The following is a 16377-nucleotide window of genomic DNA, read 5'->3' on the forward strand; positions in this document are numbered from 1 at the left end:
GGGATTGGTTTCCCCAAAAATCAAGTCCATTGTTTGTCGTCATTATAAGGGGTCTTTGAGCCATGCTTTGCCTGGTCCCTCACCTAGGACCTGATTGTCATGGGTGACCCTGCCAGGGGCATAACGCCCCAGACAACTTAGCTCCTAGGATCATTGGGACAAACAAACCCCTCCACCACGATAAGGTGACGGCTCAAGTAGGGGACATCCCTTCATATATACACTCATTTGGTATTTGAGCCTATCCCAGCTATCATCGGGCAGGAGGCGGGGTACACACTGAACTGGTTGTCAGGCAATCACAGAGCACATACAAACAAACAACCATTCGCACCAACATTCACACCTATGGGCAATTTAGAGTCCTCAATGAACCTACCATGCATGTTTTTGGGATGTGGGAGGAAACCAGAGTGCCCGGAGAAAACCCACGCAGGCACGGGGAGAACATGCAAACTCCACACAGGCGGGGCCGGGGATTGAATCCCGGTCCTCAGAACTGTGAGGCAGACACTCTAACCAGACGTCCACCATGCCGCCTGTTGTGCTTTCACTAACAAATAAATGTAAGCAAAGCCACAGTCTTTCTGTTTGTGTTAAATTTGCGAGTGATGGTTCTGACCTGCTGATTGATGTCCTTGCATCCTTCCTTGCGTGACCGGCTGGCTAGATAGCCATCACTAGTCAAATAAATTGAGGTCAGTCTCCCATGCAGTCACCCCTTTCCTCATTTGCAATGCAAATTAATAACTCAAACAAAGGAAACCTTTTTCAAGCACTGTAATTTACTAAACAGCTCTCTTTAAAGACTCCGAGCTCCTCACAAGATTGACTTTGTGGAGGGAAAAAACGATCTACTCAGTTACTTATAATTGTCTAGCAAACCTGTGGTTGATTGGTTTGTTCAAGTACATTCCCTGCAGTTGATTTTGCATTCATTAAATTAGCCTTTTGTATGATTTGAAAAAAGTACAAAAGGCTCTGCATTGTCAAATTTGTATGGGAAACTAGCCCACAGGATGTCAAAATACATATTGATTGATTGGTGAATATTTGATTGTTGTTTGCATCAGTGTTGGTATTATTTGTTTTACTGCATACAGGCAATCATCTTCTTCCACATTTACCAGCAGAGTTCTGCTGCAAGCCATGCCACACCCCTGCTGAAAGAGGATATGGTTCGGCTATTGTGCTCATTGTTAAAAGACTAATCCTGACAATTACACCTCCAGACCGAAAGTGGTTGCCTTGCCCAGCATCCAGCCAAGCCTTGGTCAGGTTTTGGATTAGGCCTCTGTTTGCCCCTGGGGGCCAAGAGCCCCCCCAAACCTTTTGTTGGCTTGTACTCCCGCACCTCTAAATGCTCAAACCTCTGGTGTCTTTTTCTCATGTTTTACTCACCTGCACTTTGTTCACCTGTTGTTCCCACTGGGGTTATTGTTGGGACAAAAAAGATATGTGTACACAAAGGGAAGCAGTTCATGAGAGCAAAGGGCAGGTATTTCAGGTCATGGCTGACTTATACAGCAAAAATGAAGGCAAAGGTTTTAACTTGATGACACTGTGATAAAACCACATAGAAAATGTGACTCTTGCCATGTGTTGGACAGTTTGGCAGTCTTATAGTCGTGTTTGCATAGAACAGAGGAAGTAGTTCCTACAAAGCCTGGGCTGACATCATAAAAAACACAAGAAGGTACCTGGGGGCTGATGGGGGTTGGGGGTAGGTAAGCGAACCGGTGAGGTGAGAGTCAGAAGGAAGGGGGGGGGGCTCTCTCTTCTTCGTCTCTATTGGCTGAAGACTTTGCAGGGGACACACCTGTAAATGCCAGAGGCCAAAGAGATTGGCTGCAACCTGAAAATTACACCTGCGGGGGGAAAGAGGAGGAGGGGGAGTCAGGCTACATGAAAACCAAGCCTTTTACAAATTCTGCCTCTGTCTTCTCGAGGAGCTTAACAGTCCAAGACCGCCGAAGAGAAGAGAACACCGGGAAAGAAAGAACTTCTGCTTTCGCACCAGGAAGATACCTGATGCGCTTTTCTTTCGGGTTCGAGCTCTTCCTCTGATATCATGCAGGCTACGGCTACCTGAGAGGAGGGACATCTTACTCCTCCTAACCGCCACGCCATTGTCCTTCAGCGAGAGCAGGAAGGAAGAGGACTAGCCAACGAGGCGTCAAGAGCCCCGACACAATGATGCCTCTTGTACTGGGTTTCTGGCTCGGTGACCACACCTGGGAAAAGCGGGGTAAATTCACGAATTTCTTTGTCTTCATTGTCCGTTTCTTAAGACGCAAGCTGCGGTCAGAACCTGTTGCTCAGCCACGCCGTTGTTCAAACTTTTTGGACATTTGTTAGTTGGCTAAGATCAGGAAACGCGTTAGCGATTGTGCGCTGATAAAGGAGCTTTGGGGGGGTTTTCGATGGGAAGTGAAAATAACGCGGATCAAATTCCAGCTCCATTTAAGCAGAAAGAAAGCTTACGAAACAATAGAAGCCAACGTTCATTCCTAAACTGGATAGACCAGTTGGGGCAGGTAAAGGCAAACTGCCAGACTTGTCAAAGGACATGAAGACAGAGCCTGACTCCTTCTCTTAGATCATACAACCTTCTGTACAATGAGACATCCAGCCGAATGACGGTAGGAAAGTGTTTTCCTCATAATGTCACTGCGTCAGACAATTAGCCTTAGCATGCGCAGATATACAGTGTATATGTAAATTATATAACTCATTACGCAACTTTTCTCTACAACCCGTTGAACTGTGACTCTAGTTTTCTTTTTTAAGATTATCTTGTTGCCTTTCGTCTCGGTTTTTACAAGTTATAGCGATGGCTGTTTTAGAAGAGGAAGTGGATGTGTGGCAGATGTAAAATGTCTGCTCATCCGTTCTGTTTGCCTCTAAAGTTCGTTTGTGAGCTTGATACAAACTGCAGCGTCATTCTTATTCAAGCGGGGAATTTCCACCACAGAGAGGTTATACGTTTAGGAGTCCTCCTGTGTGCACGCAACACAACTCACTCAGATGAGTACCACACAAGTCCAGGAAGCAGAAGGCAAAATGGAGGGAAAATGTCGACCACTTACACTGTACAGCAGAGGCTACAGACTGAGGTGGAGGATTGTGATTGGTGGATAGTTCATTTCTTTCATACACCTGAAACACTGCACGTCACATGACCGCCTGTCGTTCCGAAAAGAAAGAAAGAAAGAAAGACAAAAAACATCTGAAAAGTTAAGTTGAATGATTTTGATGAAGAGCATTCTTTGCTCTGGCTCCTGACTGAAGTGGACTTTTAAGATTTTTCATGTTTTACGGTGAGTAGTTACCATCAAGGTGCAGTTTTATTTCCTTGATGGGGGAGGGGGCTTTCACTGTGCTATATGGGATGGGGGACCATTTTAAATAATTGGTGTGATGATGCCATCACATTTAGAATGATATAATATAATATAATATAATATAATATAATATATTATATTCATTCATTCAGCTTCCATTCCGCTTATCCTCACTAGGGTCGCAGGCGTGCTGGAGCCTATCCCAGCTATCTTCGGGCGAGAGGTGGGGTACACCCTGAACCGATCGCCACCCAATCGTAGGGCAATATAATATAATATAATATAATATAATATAATATAATATAATATAATATAATGCAATATAATATAAGTAATGTTATATTATGTAATGTAATTTAATATAATATCATATCATATTTAATATATCATATCATATCATATGGAGTTATTACTCTTATTTAATATTTTTTTTAATTTTTAACAAATCAAATTTGCATCAAAATGTGAACAACACACTAATTAAATACAAACGTCCTATAATAATAGATGATATAAATAAATAAATAAATCGTTCTAAAGAACAAATAAAACAGATGAAGAAAATGTGACAGATGCAAAGTACTATCAGGGTTTAAACGCCTCAGTTGCCAGGCTGCTGCAGGCTTTGTGGAGGCCGAGATAAGGTCCGGACTTAAGCAAAGTTTTGGGTTTCCTTTGCATTGTTTTCCCACAAAGACGGCGACTATTGATTAAGGGCCAGACCAGTTTACCTATTGGGTTGTTCACCTCACAGGGTAGCCACATTCCAGCACAGAGGGCAGAGTTACCTGATCACGCCTCACTTCCACCGCGTAAAAAGCGTGGGCAGCCACGAGTGCTCACAACTCCCACTGCGGTGCGCCATGTTGTACATTAGGATAAACTTTTGCCAATAAGCACAACTGCGAGCGGAGGTTTATTGGACGCGAGGGCGGGCTCGTTACTTTGACCAGGTACTGTAAGCTTTTGTCTAATCTCCTCTCCCTCTTGTCGTCCTCAGAGGGCCTGCGGCACCAGTTGATAATGCTGATGATTAACTAAATAGAGTCTGGCAGAGCAGGTCTGCTGGGCTTTCTCATTTCATGGGGCCTGACTCACCGCAAGGGAGTGTTCTCAGGCGGCGGGCTGGAAATTCAAGACCTTGCTTCTCTTTCCTTTTCAGCCCCCGCCTTCCAGACATCTTTGGTTTGGTTGCATTCTTTGATTGGGGTACCTTTCAAGACGGTAAGATTACAGGTGCGTTCTCCATTTTGCTTCCCCCTGACCTTTTCTCCCTCTTTTTCCCTCCCCCTTCTCAACCCTGGGCTCAACTTTTGCCTTGCTTGCAGGGTGATGAAAAACCTTTCAATATATCATTAACCCACCTTTTCTGCAATCAAGGCTGCTTTGGAAATTTTTGTTCTTCAACAAGATTTTTTGTTTTGGTAAAAGGAAAGTTAACTCCATTTCAATTGTAATATATCAAGAACGTACATTTGATTGACTGTATGGTCAGTATGGGGGCAAGCGTTTGGCACAGTGCGCTTATGAAGTAGCCACGTTATTCAGTAAAAAAGCGCCGTTTCAGTGACCTTCTGCATACGGGCAGCCGGCTCAGGTCGAGCTGAACAGCATTCCATCAGCCTTTCATCACTTCACTAACACAACAGGACGACAGCAACAGGATTCCACCGATGGGGGGGATAGAAATCCTTATATGTTATTCCGTCATTAAATGCCAGTTTACTGTAACTGAAAGTCGTGATAGGAAAAATCCAATTCACCTGAGAAGGTGATTGGGCAACAGCGCCCTGTGGCTTGACTTACTTTTAACTGGACTCGTTTTTTGTGTGAAATTATTAACTGCCGTGCATTGTGTGAAAAAACAGCCCTTCCTCCTGTCGTTGCCGTACCATAGCTTTAGACTAGTCAGAACAGGTTTGGGCAATCATTAACAACTTTTGTGGCCCAGTGTTCTGTGACAGCCAGTGTGGGCTGGAGAGCACACCACAAGGCTTCTTAAGCACGCCAAGTGGATGTCCCAGTCGTAGAACGCAGCTACAGTATGTCTGCTGAACGAGCATTTTTCAAGTTTGCCACTCGAGAAGTAGTCTACATTGTTATAATTAGCAGAAGTGCGTCGTGCCTCTGTGCTGCCCTTGCAAATGCCCATTTAACAGTTACTTTAGTAAGGGACTACTAAAAAACTTGATTAATTGAAGCCCAACTAAAAATGTTTATAATTGCCTATATTAAAAGTTTGAAGTGTAAATATAAAACATAAACTATGATCCCCAAACCATTTAATATCATTTCCAATGCTTACATTACCCTTAAGATAAATGACCGGTAGATGATTATGAAAAATTAACCCGAAGTACGAGTATACATGCACGCGCTGCAAAGACTCTCTTGCTCTGCTAATAACCCATGCTAAATTAAGCTCCTCCCCAATGAACAAAACTTGCCTCTCAGTCAAGATGTGTCACTTCAACATGTAGTTCGTTGGCATCAATGTTGGGTTGTTGGCGTACTTTACTATTAGTCAGTTGTTTGGTTCCCTCTTGTAGCACAATTTTTTTTTTTTTTAAAAACGCAAATAGGTGATTTTTTTGATTTTTTTTATGTAATTGTTAATAGCGAACTGTAACTTTAATCTAATACCGGTATGGTCACACATTTGTCCATCAATGAGAGGCCTTTATGAGTGTCTTTGAACATGGGTGATTATCTCCATCTTACGAGGCAGCATTGGACTACATCTCTTTTTCTAATACTGCCTGGTAATGATGATGATAGTGATCTGCCAGCAACAAGCGCACAAAGGAGGATTAACAGCGGTGATAGCATTAGCAGCAGTGTAGTGTTTTACAGGCTGGAGAAGCAGGCTCTGAGGATCCATCTTACCAAACAGTGCTGGATTGTACTACTGTTGTTCTAACACTGTCTGGTAACGATGTTTTCTGGGGGACCACAAACCTGCAGTCTGTCACATGATTGCTTTGTTAAATCTTCCCTTTAAACCTTCTAATGACTGTTGACTTCGGTTTGACTCATCTAAAGCATGATGCAAGGGTAAATTTAGCAGGAAGACGGAAGGAGATGGATTGTGCTTGTAGGTTTATAAAAGGCTGCTCGTCCACTGTGTTATGCAGGCCAGGCGATAGATGTGTGTGAGAGGTAATGCGACTCTGCCAGTAGCAAAAATGCAGGAAATGTATAAGACCGATAAGCACAAATATGACAACAGCGGCGTGCTACTTTTGTGACGTAACGCAGACACAGGCTCACATTGAATACATGCACATGGCCTCATTTTTTTAGGTGGAAGATAAATGATGCTAACACCTATCATTTAAAACATTTTCAATATTTGCATAAAGGGCCATGTGTGATAGCCATATAGTACAGCATCAGTTTTACTTCTTCTTTACTTCCCTTTTTATTGCCCTTTTTTTCCTCTTAGCTTTTATGTCAACCCCACCCAAACCGGGTAAAAAAATAGCAGTACGTTGATTGTTCCGCTGGCCGTGCAAGGTCGTTTTTTTTCTCTCTTTCTGCCTACCTCAAACCTCACCGGCCTTTGTGCTGCGTGGCAGCCATTGGTCCAACAAGCCTGGGCTGCACTGCGCATCCAGAAACTGTTGTGTGTGTGTTTAAGGAGGGAGAATTTCCCTTCAACACTGAGCCACACCTTTATTTACCCACTCAGCTCCATTACCCAAGCCACCAGGAACAGCTACCTTGTTGTCACCGATTTGTGACCGATGTAGAAAGAAAGGAGGTTTGATGGTGCTGGTGTATGAAAATGCAACAGCGAGAGGAATGTCAGGCCATTTCTTCTGCACTGCTGCTTCCTCACAGGTCACCCTTTCAGCCTGTTGATAGGCGTCTTACCAGACATGGTTAGATGTAATTACTGTTGTCTAATACTGTCTGGTAATGCCGTCCATTAAATGGCATTGCCTTCCACTGTCTTCCTTCTGTTCTCTCGCTCAAATGCATCTTCACGTGTGCGCCTTAGCATACTTGACTGCAGAACTATTATCCTTGCACTGGAAGAGTGATGAATGTCACCGGGATTCTTCCATGTGACTTGAGTCAAAGTTTAACTACTCTCAACTGGGAATGTTTTTAAGACTTTTAAGCAGGAATATTACCGTGACGACCGTATAAGCATGAATTTAGTCCATAGAAAGTTGTGTCCTCTACCCTTCTTAATTGTAACTGATTACCTTCCAGGAACTTGGCTTTTCTCCAGGTACAGTAGATAAATGCACACTTGGAAATGCTTTAACCTCAGGCACAACATGTAATGTGAAAGAATATATTGAATAAATAAAATAAGAATTCACTTTGTGTCTTTTCTTTTTTTTTTTCTCCTTCGATTTACTGAATCCACTTGCAATGTATTCCCACCTGGTCGCTCCCTTGCAGCAATGCTGACGCTTCCCTCGGTGAGAGCGGAATGCCGAGCTCCATGCAGGTGTGGATCAGGTTACGGCAGAACAGAGCTTCTTTTTAAATCTGCCACCCCACCCCCAACTGCCACTCCATAAGCTAAGGCCTCACTGTGTCTTTCCCACTGTGAGCTAAAGCTTGATGACAATAATAATAACAACAACAATAATCTTAATAATAATAGTAATAATAATGAGAATAATAATTAAAATAATAATGATAATGAAAATAATAAAACAAATAGAAAGCTAGATGTAATAATAATAATAATTTGAAGATGACAGGAAGACAAATATACACTAATATACCGATACCAAAATAATTGTTTAATGGTTTATATCAGGGGTCTTCAATGATTTCCATGCCAAAGACCCGCAATCTGATAGAAAACCGATGCAGGGATCCCTTACTTATGTCCACACGTGGATAAAATTGTTGCTACCCCTGTGTTATTGAAAGAAAAACCCACAGTGGTCACAGAAATAACTCGAATCTGACAAAAGTAAAAAGGAATAAAAATGTAATGAAAATAACCAATGCAAATCAGACATTGCTTTTGAATTGTGGTTCAACAGAATTATTTTTAAAAACAAACTCATGAAACAGGCCTTGACAAAAAAATGATGGTACCCCTAGTAAAGATTGAAAATAATTTGACCATAGGGACATGTTCAAACAAGGTACGTCCTTGAATTAGCATCACAGTTGTCTTCAAACTTGTAATCAGTCAGTCGGCTTATTTGAAGGGTGACAAGTAATCACTGTGCTGTTTGGTGACATGGTGTGTACCACACTAAACATGGACCAGAGGAAGCGAAGGAGAGAGTTGTCTCAAGGCATTAGAAATAAATTTATAGATAAGCATGTTAACAGTAAAGGCTATAAGACCATCTCCAAGCAGCTTCATGTTCCTGTGCCTAAAGTTGCACACATTATTCAGAAATTTAAGATCCATTCGACTGTAGCCAACCTCCCTGGAAGTGGCCGCCGGAGGAAAATTGATGACAAATTTAATAGACGATAATACGAATGGGAACAAATGAACCCAGAACAACCTCCGAAGAAATTAAAGGTGAACTCCCAAGGTCAAAGTACATCAGTCTCAGATCGCACCATCTGTCATTGTTTGAGGCAAGGAGGACACCACTGTTGAAAATAAATTATAAAAAAGCGAGACTAGAATTTGCCAAACTGTATGTTGACAAGCTACAAAGCTTCTGGGAAATTGTCCTAGCATGGTCAGATGGGACAAAATGGAAAGTTTTTGACCAGGCACATAAGCATTATGTTCACACAAAAATGAAGCATACCAAGAAAAGAACACTGTCCCTACTGTGAAACTTTGGGGAGGTTATATTCTTTGCTTTGCTACATCTGGCACAGGTGTCTTAAATCTGTGCACGGTACAGTGAAATCTCAAGACTGTCAAGATATTCTAGAGAGAAATTTGTTGCCCAGTGTCAGAAAGCTTGGTCTCAGTCGCAGGTCGGGTCTTGCAACAGGATAATGACCCAAATCACACAGCTAAAAACACCCAAGAATTGCTAAGAGCAAAACATTGTACTATTTTGAAGTGGCCCTCTATGAGCCCCGATCTAAATCCTATTGAACATCTATGGACGGAGCTGAAACATGCCATCAAGAGAAAGCACCCTTCAAACCTGAGACAACTAGAGCAGTTTGCTAATGAAGAATGGACCAAAATACCCGCTGAGTGGTGCAGAGGTCTCATTGAAAGTTACAAAAATTGTTTGATTGCAGTGATTGCAACAAAATATTAAGTTAAGGGTACCATCATTTTTTGTCCAGGCCTCTTTCATCATTTTTTTTTATTCCGTTGAATCACAATTCAAAAGGATTGTCTGATACCAATTGGTTAATTTTCATTATTTTTTTATTCATTATTACTTTTGTCATATTCAAGTTATTACGTGACCACTGTGGGTTTTTCTTTCATTAACAGAGGGGTACCAACAATTTTATCCACGTGTGTATATTGTATTTAATTGTGTTTTCTATTAAACTGATCTATTGTCACAATACACAAGTACAAGGAGATTGTATAAATGTACCTTGTTATTGTGCAATCAGTACTAAGATCCATCCATCCATTTTCTGAGCCGCTTCTCCTCACTAGGGTCGCAGGCGTGCTGGAGCCTATCCCAGCTATCATCGAGCGGGAGGCGGGGTACACCCTGAACTGGCTGCCAGCCAATCGCAGGGCACATAGAAACAAACAACCATTTGCGCTCACATTCACACCTACGGGCAATTTAGAGTTGTCAATCAACCTACCACGCATGTTTTTGGGATGTGGGAGGAAACCGGAGTGCCCGGAGAAAACCCACGCAGGCACGGGGAGAACATGCAAACTCCACACAGGCGGAGGCGGGGATTGAACCCCAGTCCTCAGAACTCTGAGGTAGATGCTCTAACCAGTCGGCCACCGTGTCGCCCAGTACTTAGATATTCAAAAAATATGCAGGTTCAAATATACTTTTAAAAATTTTAAACATAGGAACGGGCCATCATGTTAATGTGTACTTAAAGGCATTGAAATTTGTGGCTCGGCAAAGAATGCCAGGGACGGGGTGTGTGTTGGTGCCCAGCGAAGCCGCCCGGTACGTGTCATTAGTAGGTGAACGCTCGTGCTGACCTTGTTGAATGAGGAGAGCTGTTGCGTTGTGTGTTTTTGATATTTGTTCCATTTGTAGATAGTCTAATTTATTTTCCAGTCAGCGAACGCTGGAGAGGAAGATGTATAGGAGCGGTGCTCTCAAGGGGTTACGTTTTCGCTTGGATGTTAGTCCGCCCCGACAACCGCGGTTTCACATCCAATTAAGCTGCCTCTAATTGCTCCTCTGTCGGCTTATGCTGCTACGCAAGTCTGCTGTTTCGTAGGTCACTGGGTCGCGCTGCACTATGAGGGTACTAAATGCTCGCGGGTGTCGTAGTTACGAACTCAAAAGTTATTGGATGATTGCAATTTTCACAAGTGTTGGTGATCTGAGATGGGCGATTCGAGTCATATGTCTTGACTCGAGTCAACTCAAGTTGCCACTTTTATGACTTGCGACTTGCTTGTCAAATACTTCAGAAAGACTTGACTTTAGACTTGGTAGCCAAAAAAAACTTGACTTGACTTTGACTTGAACTGCATGTCTTGACAAGTCATCTCGTTTAGAGTTGGAAATCTGCATTTTAATTGAGACACTTTTTTATTTTAAATAAGAAACGTTTTGGTTGGTCATTCGCGAGCGAGAGAAAGTTAGCCGGACGTTTGACACTCGCCAGACATTGACCAGGGACCGTCTACAAGTTACACGACCAAGGCGTTTGGTGAAATCACTAAAAATCAATAGAAATACTTTTCCTCATTCTGATTGCAATAGTAGTTGGCAATGGGAGTCCACTAATTACTACAGGTCAAACTTTGCTGATATATTGCATGAGAGAGAAACTGTATGCAGTGAATTGGCAAAAATATTCACCAAACTCAATAATTGTCAAATATATTCACCAAAAACCAAAAAAACACCTTTTCTCATTCTGATTGTTGTAGCAGGTGGCAATGTGAGTTCACTATTTACTACAGATCAAACTTTGCTGATATCTTGCATTTTGGTTAAACAGTGTGCAATTACTGTAATTGTCTAAAATATTGACAAAAAAAATCAATAAAAACATTTTCTCATTCTGATTGCTGTAGTAGTTGGCAATGGAAGTCTGCTACTGACTACAGGTCAAACTTTGCGGATATCTTGCATTTTGGAGAAACTGGATGCAATTATTTGTCAAAAATATTCACCAGAAAAGAATAAAAACAAGTTTGACCTGTAGTAAGTAGTGGCCTTCCATTGCCAACTACTACAGCAATCAGAATAAGAAAAGGTATTCTTATTGATTTTTGAACATTTACTGATTTTTTTGTGTGAATATTTCTGACAATTAATGACATCCAGCCATTGCAAAATGCATGATATCAGCAAAGTTTGACCTGTAGTAATCAGTGGACTCCCATTGACAATTTCTACAGGAATCAGATTTATTTATTTTTTTACAATTAATTGCATCCAGTTTCTTTTCAATGCAAAATATCTGCAAAGTGTGATGTTTAATAAGGGGAGGTCTACCATTGCCAAAAATGTCTACAACAAACAGAATGAAAACAAAAAAAACAAAAAAATTTTCATTTGATATATGCTAATTTGTCACCCTGGCATGTGTAATTTGTAGACGGTCCCTAATATGGACGTTAAAGGAAATGAATCAAGCGCTGTTATTGCTGTTACTTCACATACATTGTAGTGACAACAAATCCAGCCGCGATTCTTTTACAGTTTCCGAAATTGTCCTCCACATGCCACACATGCGATATCGTCGAAAATGTAGTTACAAAGCCCAGTATGAGCGTGTGAGAAATGAATGAAACATCGGCCAACTTTCTCTCGCTTCATTCGCGCCAACCTGGCAACACAATCTGCGTTGTTGCACTATTGCCAGTGTGAAGTCGCCACATGCATGAACAAAACGATGGCAGGGGGTTCCAAAGATCATACACGTTGGAGTTGAGGATTATGTTGTCGATGAAGTCTGCAAAAAGAGGACGGCAACCTGCATGGCTTGCAACTCGCGCATTAAAGACAACCACTGCGACGTCGAACTTCATCCATCACGACAAAACTCACACAGACAGGTAAGCTAATTTAACAGTTTAGCTAGCAGGTCAAACATTTAAGTTTCATAGACTGATTTGGGACGATTAAAAAATATAAATGATGTCATTGTGAATGTTTTAGTACAGCTAAGTAATGTAACTAGTGGTGGGACAGTTTATGATTATGAATTATTAATTATAATAATTAATTTTATAATTATTAAATATGTATTAATCATAAACAAATTATGATTCGTTTTATTTCATAGGCACGCACGTGTATTTTTTCTCACTCTCATGCACTCCAGAGTAGAAAGTAGTGTGGACATGTTTGCGTTCTAGGTCTGTATGGGATCACTTTGCGTTACGATCGCAGCGATAAAAATGTTGACAAACGCGTGTTCCACTATTACTAAGTACAGTACAAATTGGAAATAGTTATGTGTGAATATAATTTTCACACTACTGAATGTGTTTATTGAAGTTAAACCATTAAAATGTTAGCTGTTGTGTCGGCTCTGTGATAAAGCTTTCTGAATTATGTTTTTAAAATTGGAACCACAGCATATGAAACATAACCTTTAATCTAATGACTATTGTCATTTGTCCAGAGTTAGTGCTTCTAAATAAATTAACAAACCCGACTGAGCGATTTAATAAAAGGAGCAATGCAGCTTTTGTTTACATTACTTTTATTATTCCCTTAATTATGAATCTCTTTCATTCTCCATTAGCCCATTAGATAAACATCTAATTATATTTGACGAACAGAAAACAGTCTTGACTTTTGCTTAATTGTGTTCTCTTAAGAACCGTAGGAGTTACAAGGCTGTCATCAAAATGTACACAGCATAGTTTGTACAAAAATAAAGTTGAGTCATATTGAGTTTGAAATGCAGCTTCAAAAAAATTCAGTGCAAACAAAATTTAATCACTCATATTCTCAGTTGTTGTTGATTTAACTTTTATAGGGTGTGAATACTTTTTTAAGTGTTATGATTTATGGGGAAAAAAATTGTGAATTTTTTTTTTATTACCACCACTCCAATATATGTTGCGACTGGAGCGAGATTGTATGACTTGACTTGCGACTTGCTTACACCAAGTAATGACTTGACTTGAAATTTAGTGGCGACTCGACACGAGTTGTTTGATTTGTTTTATTCCCCCCCCCCCCCCCCCCCCCACAGATGTGACTTACTCCCACCTCTGCTGGTGATCATATGCTAATTTACTTTGGATATTGACCATTTATGGTGTCGTAGGCAGCCGCTGGTGACCAACGCGCCACTGAATTCGATGGCTCGATGTTGGTCCAGTTTTTGTGACATCATTGTTTCCAATATCGGTCCGATAATTATTGGTCCCGATGGTTATAGTGCCTCGCAATTACAAAATAAATTATTATATATATATATATATAAGATTCTTATTTAAGAATTCATTCAATGCTGACCTGGCTGCTGCAGACAGGAGAGTAAAATAAAGCAAAGTTAGAGCAAATACATATACTGTACAACTAACTGTACATTGTGATATAATTACATATTTGAATAATACATTACATAAATGAATCATAACTGGCTAAACATAGGTGCAGCAATACAGTTGCCCTCACTAACTGTTCAAAGGATGACACTGATATTATTTGTTGAATAAGGAAAAAAAATAATAATAATAATAATAATAATACACAAGGGATATTCTCACTGCCAGTAGTCACGTGGCTACTTTTTGCACACTGAAATTCAAGCATGCATTCTCGTGACGGGTTCCAGCGTCACAGCAGACGAGGAGGTTGAAGGTGCACGCGGGCAGCAGCCGACAGCCTGGCCACCGCCTGTGTTATGTCGTTGGCGTAGGGCTTCGGTTGACTGGCTGAATGCAGCTTCGATTTGATCAGTTGGAACATAAACACACAAAACAGTTTTTGGAATTTCACTGGCAGGCGTCGGGCACTGATCTCCCAACATTTAGTTATCATCCATTCAGTAATCATTAATTTTCCCATCAATTATCCACAGTAGTTATATCTACAGTACCATTATAAAAAAAGTTACCTTTGGTAACTAAAGTACTCATTGTCTACCTCTCTTATTATCTAAGCAGCTTTATTTAATATGTACTTCAATTTAATTAGGTTTTAATATGATTGCTAGTTATTCCTTTGAGGTTGCTCCCATAGAATATTTTTTTTATATCATCAAATAAGGATTTAAAATATTTATGTTTTGGGATAATATTAACTCAAGACCTTCATGCATTTTCATGGGTGACAAACTATTTCAAACCTTGGCGGATGTCTTTCTAAGTGTATTTGACTATTTAGATTTCAGTCGCAAAACTAATTACGTTCATAACAGCAGATGATGAGAATTTAAAATACGTCGCTTCCCACCTTGTTGACGTCACACGGGCCGATCGCATTCCAGACTGGAGGAGAGCCTGGAGAGGATTCCTGAGCTGGTCCGTGCATGCTTGGAGCAGTCGGTCCAGATTCCTGCTCTCAGGCTTGCTGGCTGAGGATGGAGAGGAAAAGATTCTTGGAGTACAAAAGCTGAAAATTTTGGTTAGCCTAATTACATGAGTAATTTTTGAACATTTTCAGAAAATAAGAAAATACACAACAAATTTAACAAACAAGAAGAGTCGAGTTGCCGCCATTCAATGTTTGCGAATTACCATGACTTGGGTCACAGAGAATCTACACAGACAAAGAAAAAACTCAAATTTTAGCAAGCACATCGGTATTTTTTAACCATACTGTGATAGTAAGTTAAACATGACTTGGTCAATTATGCTGTTAGGCTAATTAAATGTTGTCATAGAAAACTTCTGTGTGCAGTATCTGCTGCATCACCATCACAGTGCCATTTGCTCATCAGTTTCATCGACAACTTCCACTTTGCATCTGCTGGTTTTCCCCCCTAAATACAATAATCGTGTGTAACCAACACAGATTATCACTGCTCCACTGATACAAGGATACAAGGGCATGCCTTCCGTCCGTCCGTCCATCCATCCATCCATCCAATTTTTAAAATTTTCTTTTCCCTAACAAATATGAATATACAGTTTTGGTCATAAGTTTATATACCCTGGAATTTGCAAGTTTACCATTCTTTAAAGAAATTGTTCTTTTTTAAAATGGGATTCAAATAGGCATTTCAGAATAGCACAATCATTACCCAAACAGCAATAAAGACCTCAATGAGATGGACCCTGTTAAGTCTTCTTGCCAATAATTCACAAATTCTGCCTCGGTGTTAGCATAACTGTATAATACTTTTACAGCAGTGTTAGGGAAGATGCTAGTTTTTGTCTCTTAGGATAAATGACTCAATAAAAATAATCCAGTTTAAGCGGTACAGAAAATGGATGGATGGATGGAAGTTGAATTCCCTCATGGAACTAAAGAATGGTACATTTTGTGCCATTCTGTTTTTTATTTTGAAGTCAGTGTTGAATGACTATATGATGCATTTGCCAGAGAATATTCATTTGCAAAAGCTTTTAGAATGATCCTCTTTGTTCAGAAAATGATCCTAAAACAGAAAAGATCCACAAAAGCTGACACATTTGTTGTGAATCACAAAAAGCATTGACTGTCTGGCGAAAAATCCTAACCCTTTAGTACATGTTTGCACACCATTAACATTTTACTGAAATGCTAAGTTAGTGTATTGATGTTGGATAATGGTGTGGATATAAAAAGTGTAGGTGTTTGTCTTTCATGTCTTCTCTCTAACTCTGTGTTATAAACTTAAAAATATATAGTTTCTTTTTGTATTTTTCTAAATCAGACACTGCAAAAATATTTTTGCATCAGTTTTTGGTTAGGTGCTATTTTTTTTTCCATCAGGGAAAATGAGGGTGGATATTTGAAGGAGCTCTTAAGGGTTAAAGATGACAAATTAAGGATGGGCTGTTCTTGAA

At 40.4% G+C, this 16377-nt stretch overlaps 1 protein-coding gene and 1 long non-coding RNA gene across 5 annotated transcripts in view; both read left to right on the forward strand.

Annotated features, from left to right (window-relative positions):
• Positions 1 to 1891: 1891 nt before the first annotated feature.
• On the forward strand, positions 1892 to 7677 carry LOC133483236 (uncharacterized). Its single transcript, XR_009790057.1, has 2 exons — positions 1892 to 2642; positions 4345 to 7677. It is a non-coding gene; the product is annotated as an uncharacterized LOC133483236 (long non-coding RNA).
• Positions 7678 to 12019: 4342 nt separating this feature from the next.
• Positions 12020 to 16377, forward strand: part of LOC133483248 (uncharacterized) — a 59011-nt gene continuing 54653 nt past the window's right edge. Inside the window, exon 1 of one of the 4 annotated variants that reach the window (XM_061784195.1) lies at positions 12020 to 12480. In XM_061784195.1, the coding sequence (XP_061640179.1) occupies positions 12302 to 12480 (179 nt within the window). In that variant the 5' untranslated portion in view covers positions 12020 to 12301. The remainder of the gene's footprint in view (positions 12481 to 16377) is intronic. The other 3 variants (XM_061784206.1, XM_061784187.1, XM_061784214.1) reach the window with 3 other exon arrangements.

The sequence above is a fragment of the Phyllopteryx taeniolatus genome, chromosome 1, assembly GCF_024500385.1.
Source record: "Phyllopteryx taeniolatus isolate TA_2022b chromosome 1, UOR_Ptae_1.2, whole genome shotgun sequence".
NCBI classification, from domain to species: Eukaryota; Metazoa; Chordata; class Actinopteri; order Syngnathiformes; family Syngnathidae; genus Phyllopteryx; species Phyllopteryx taeniolatus.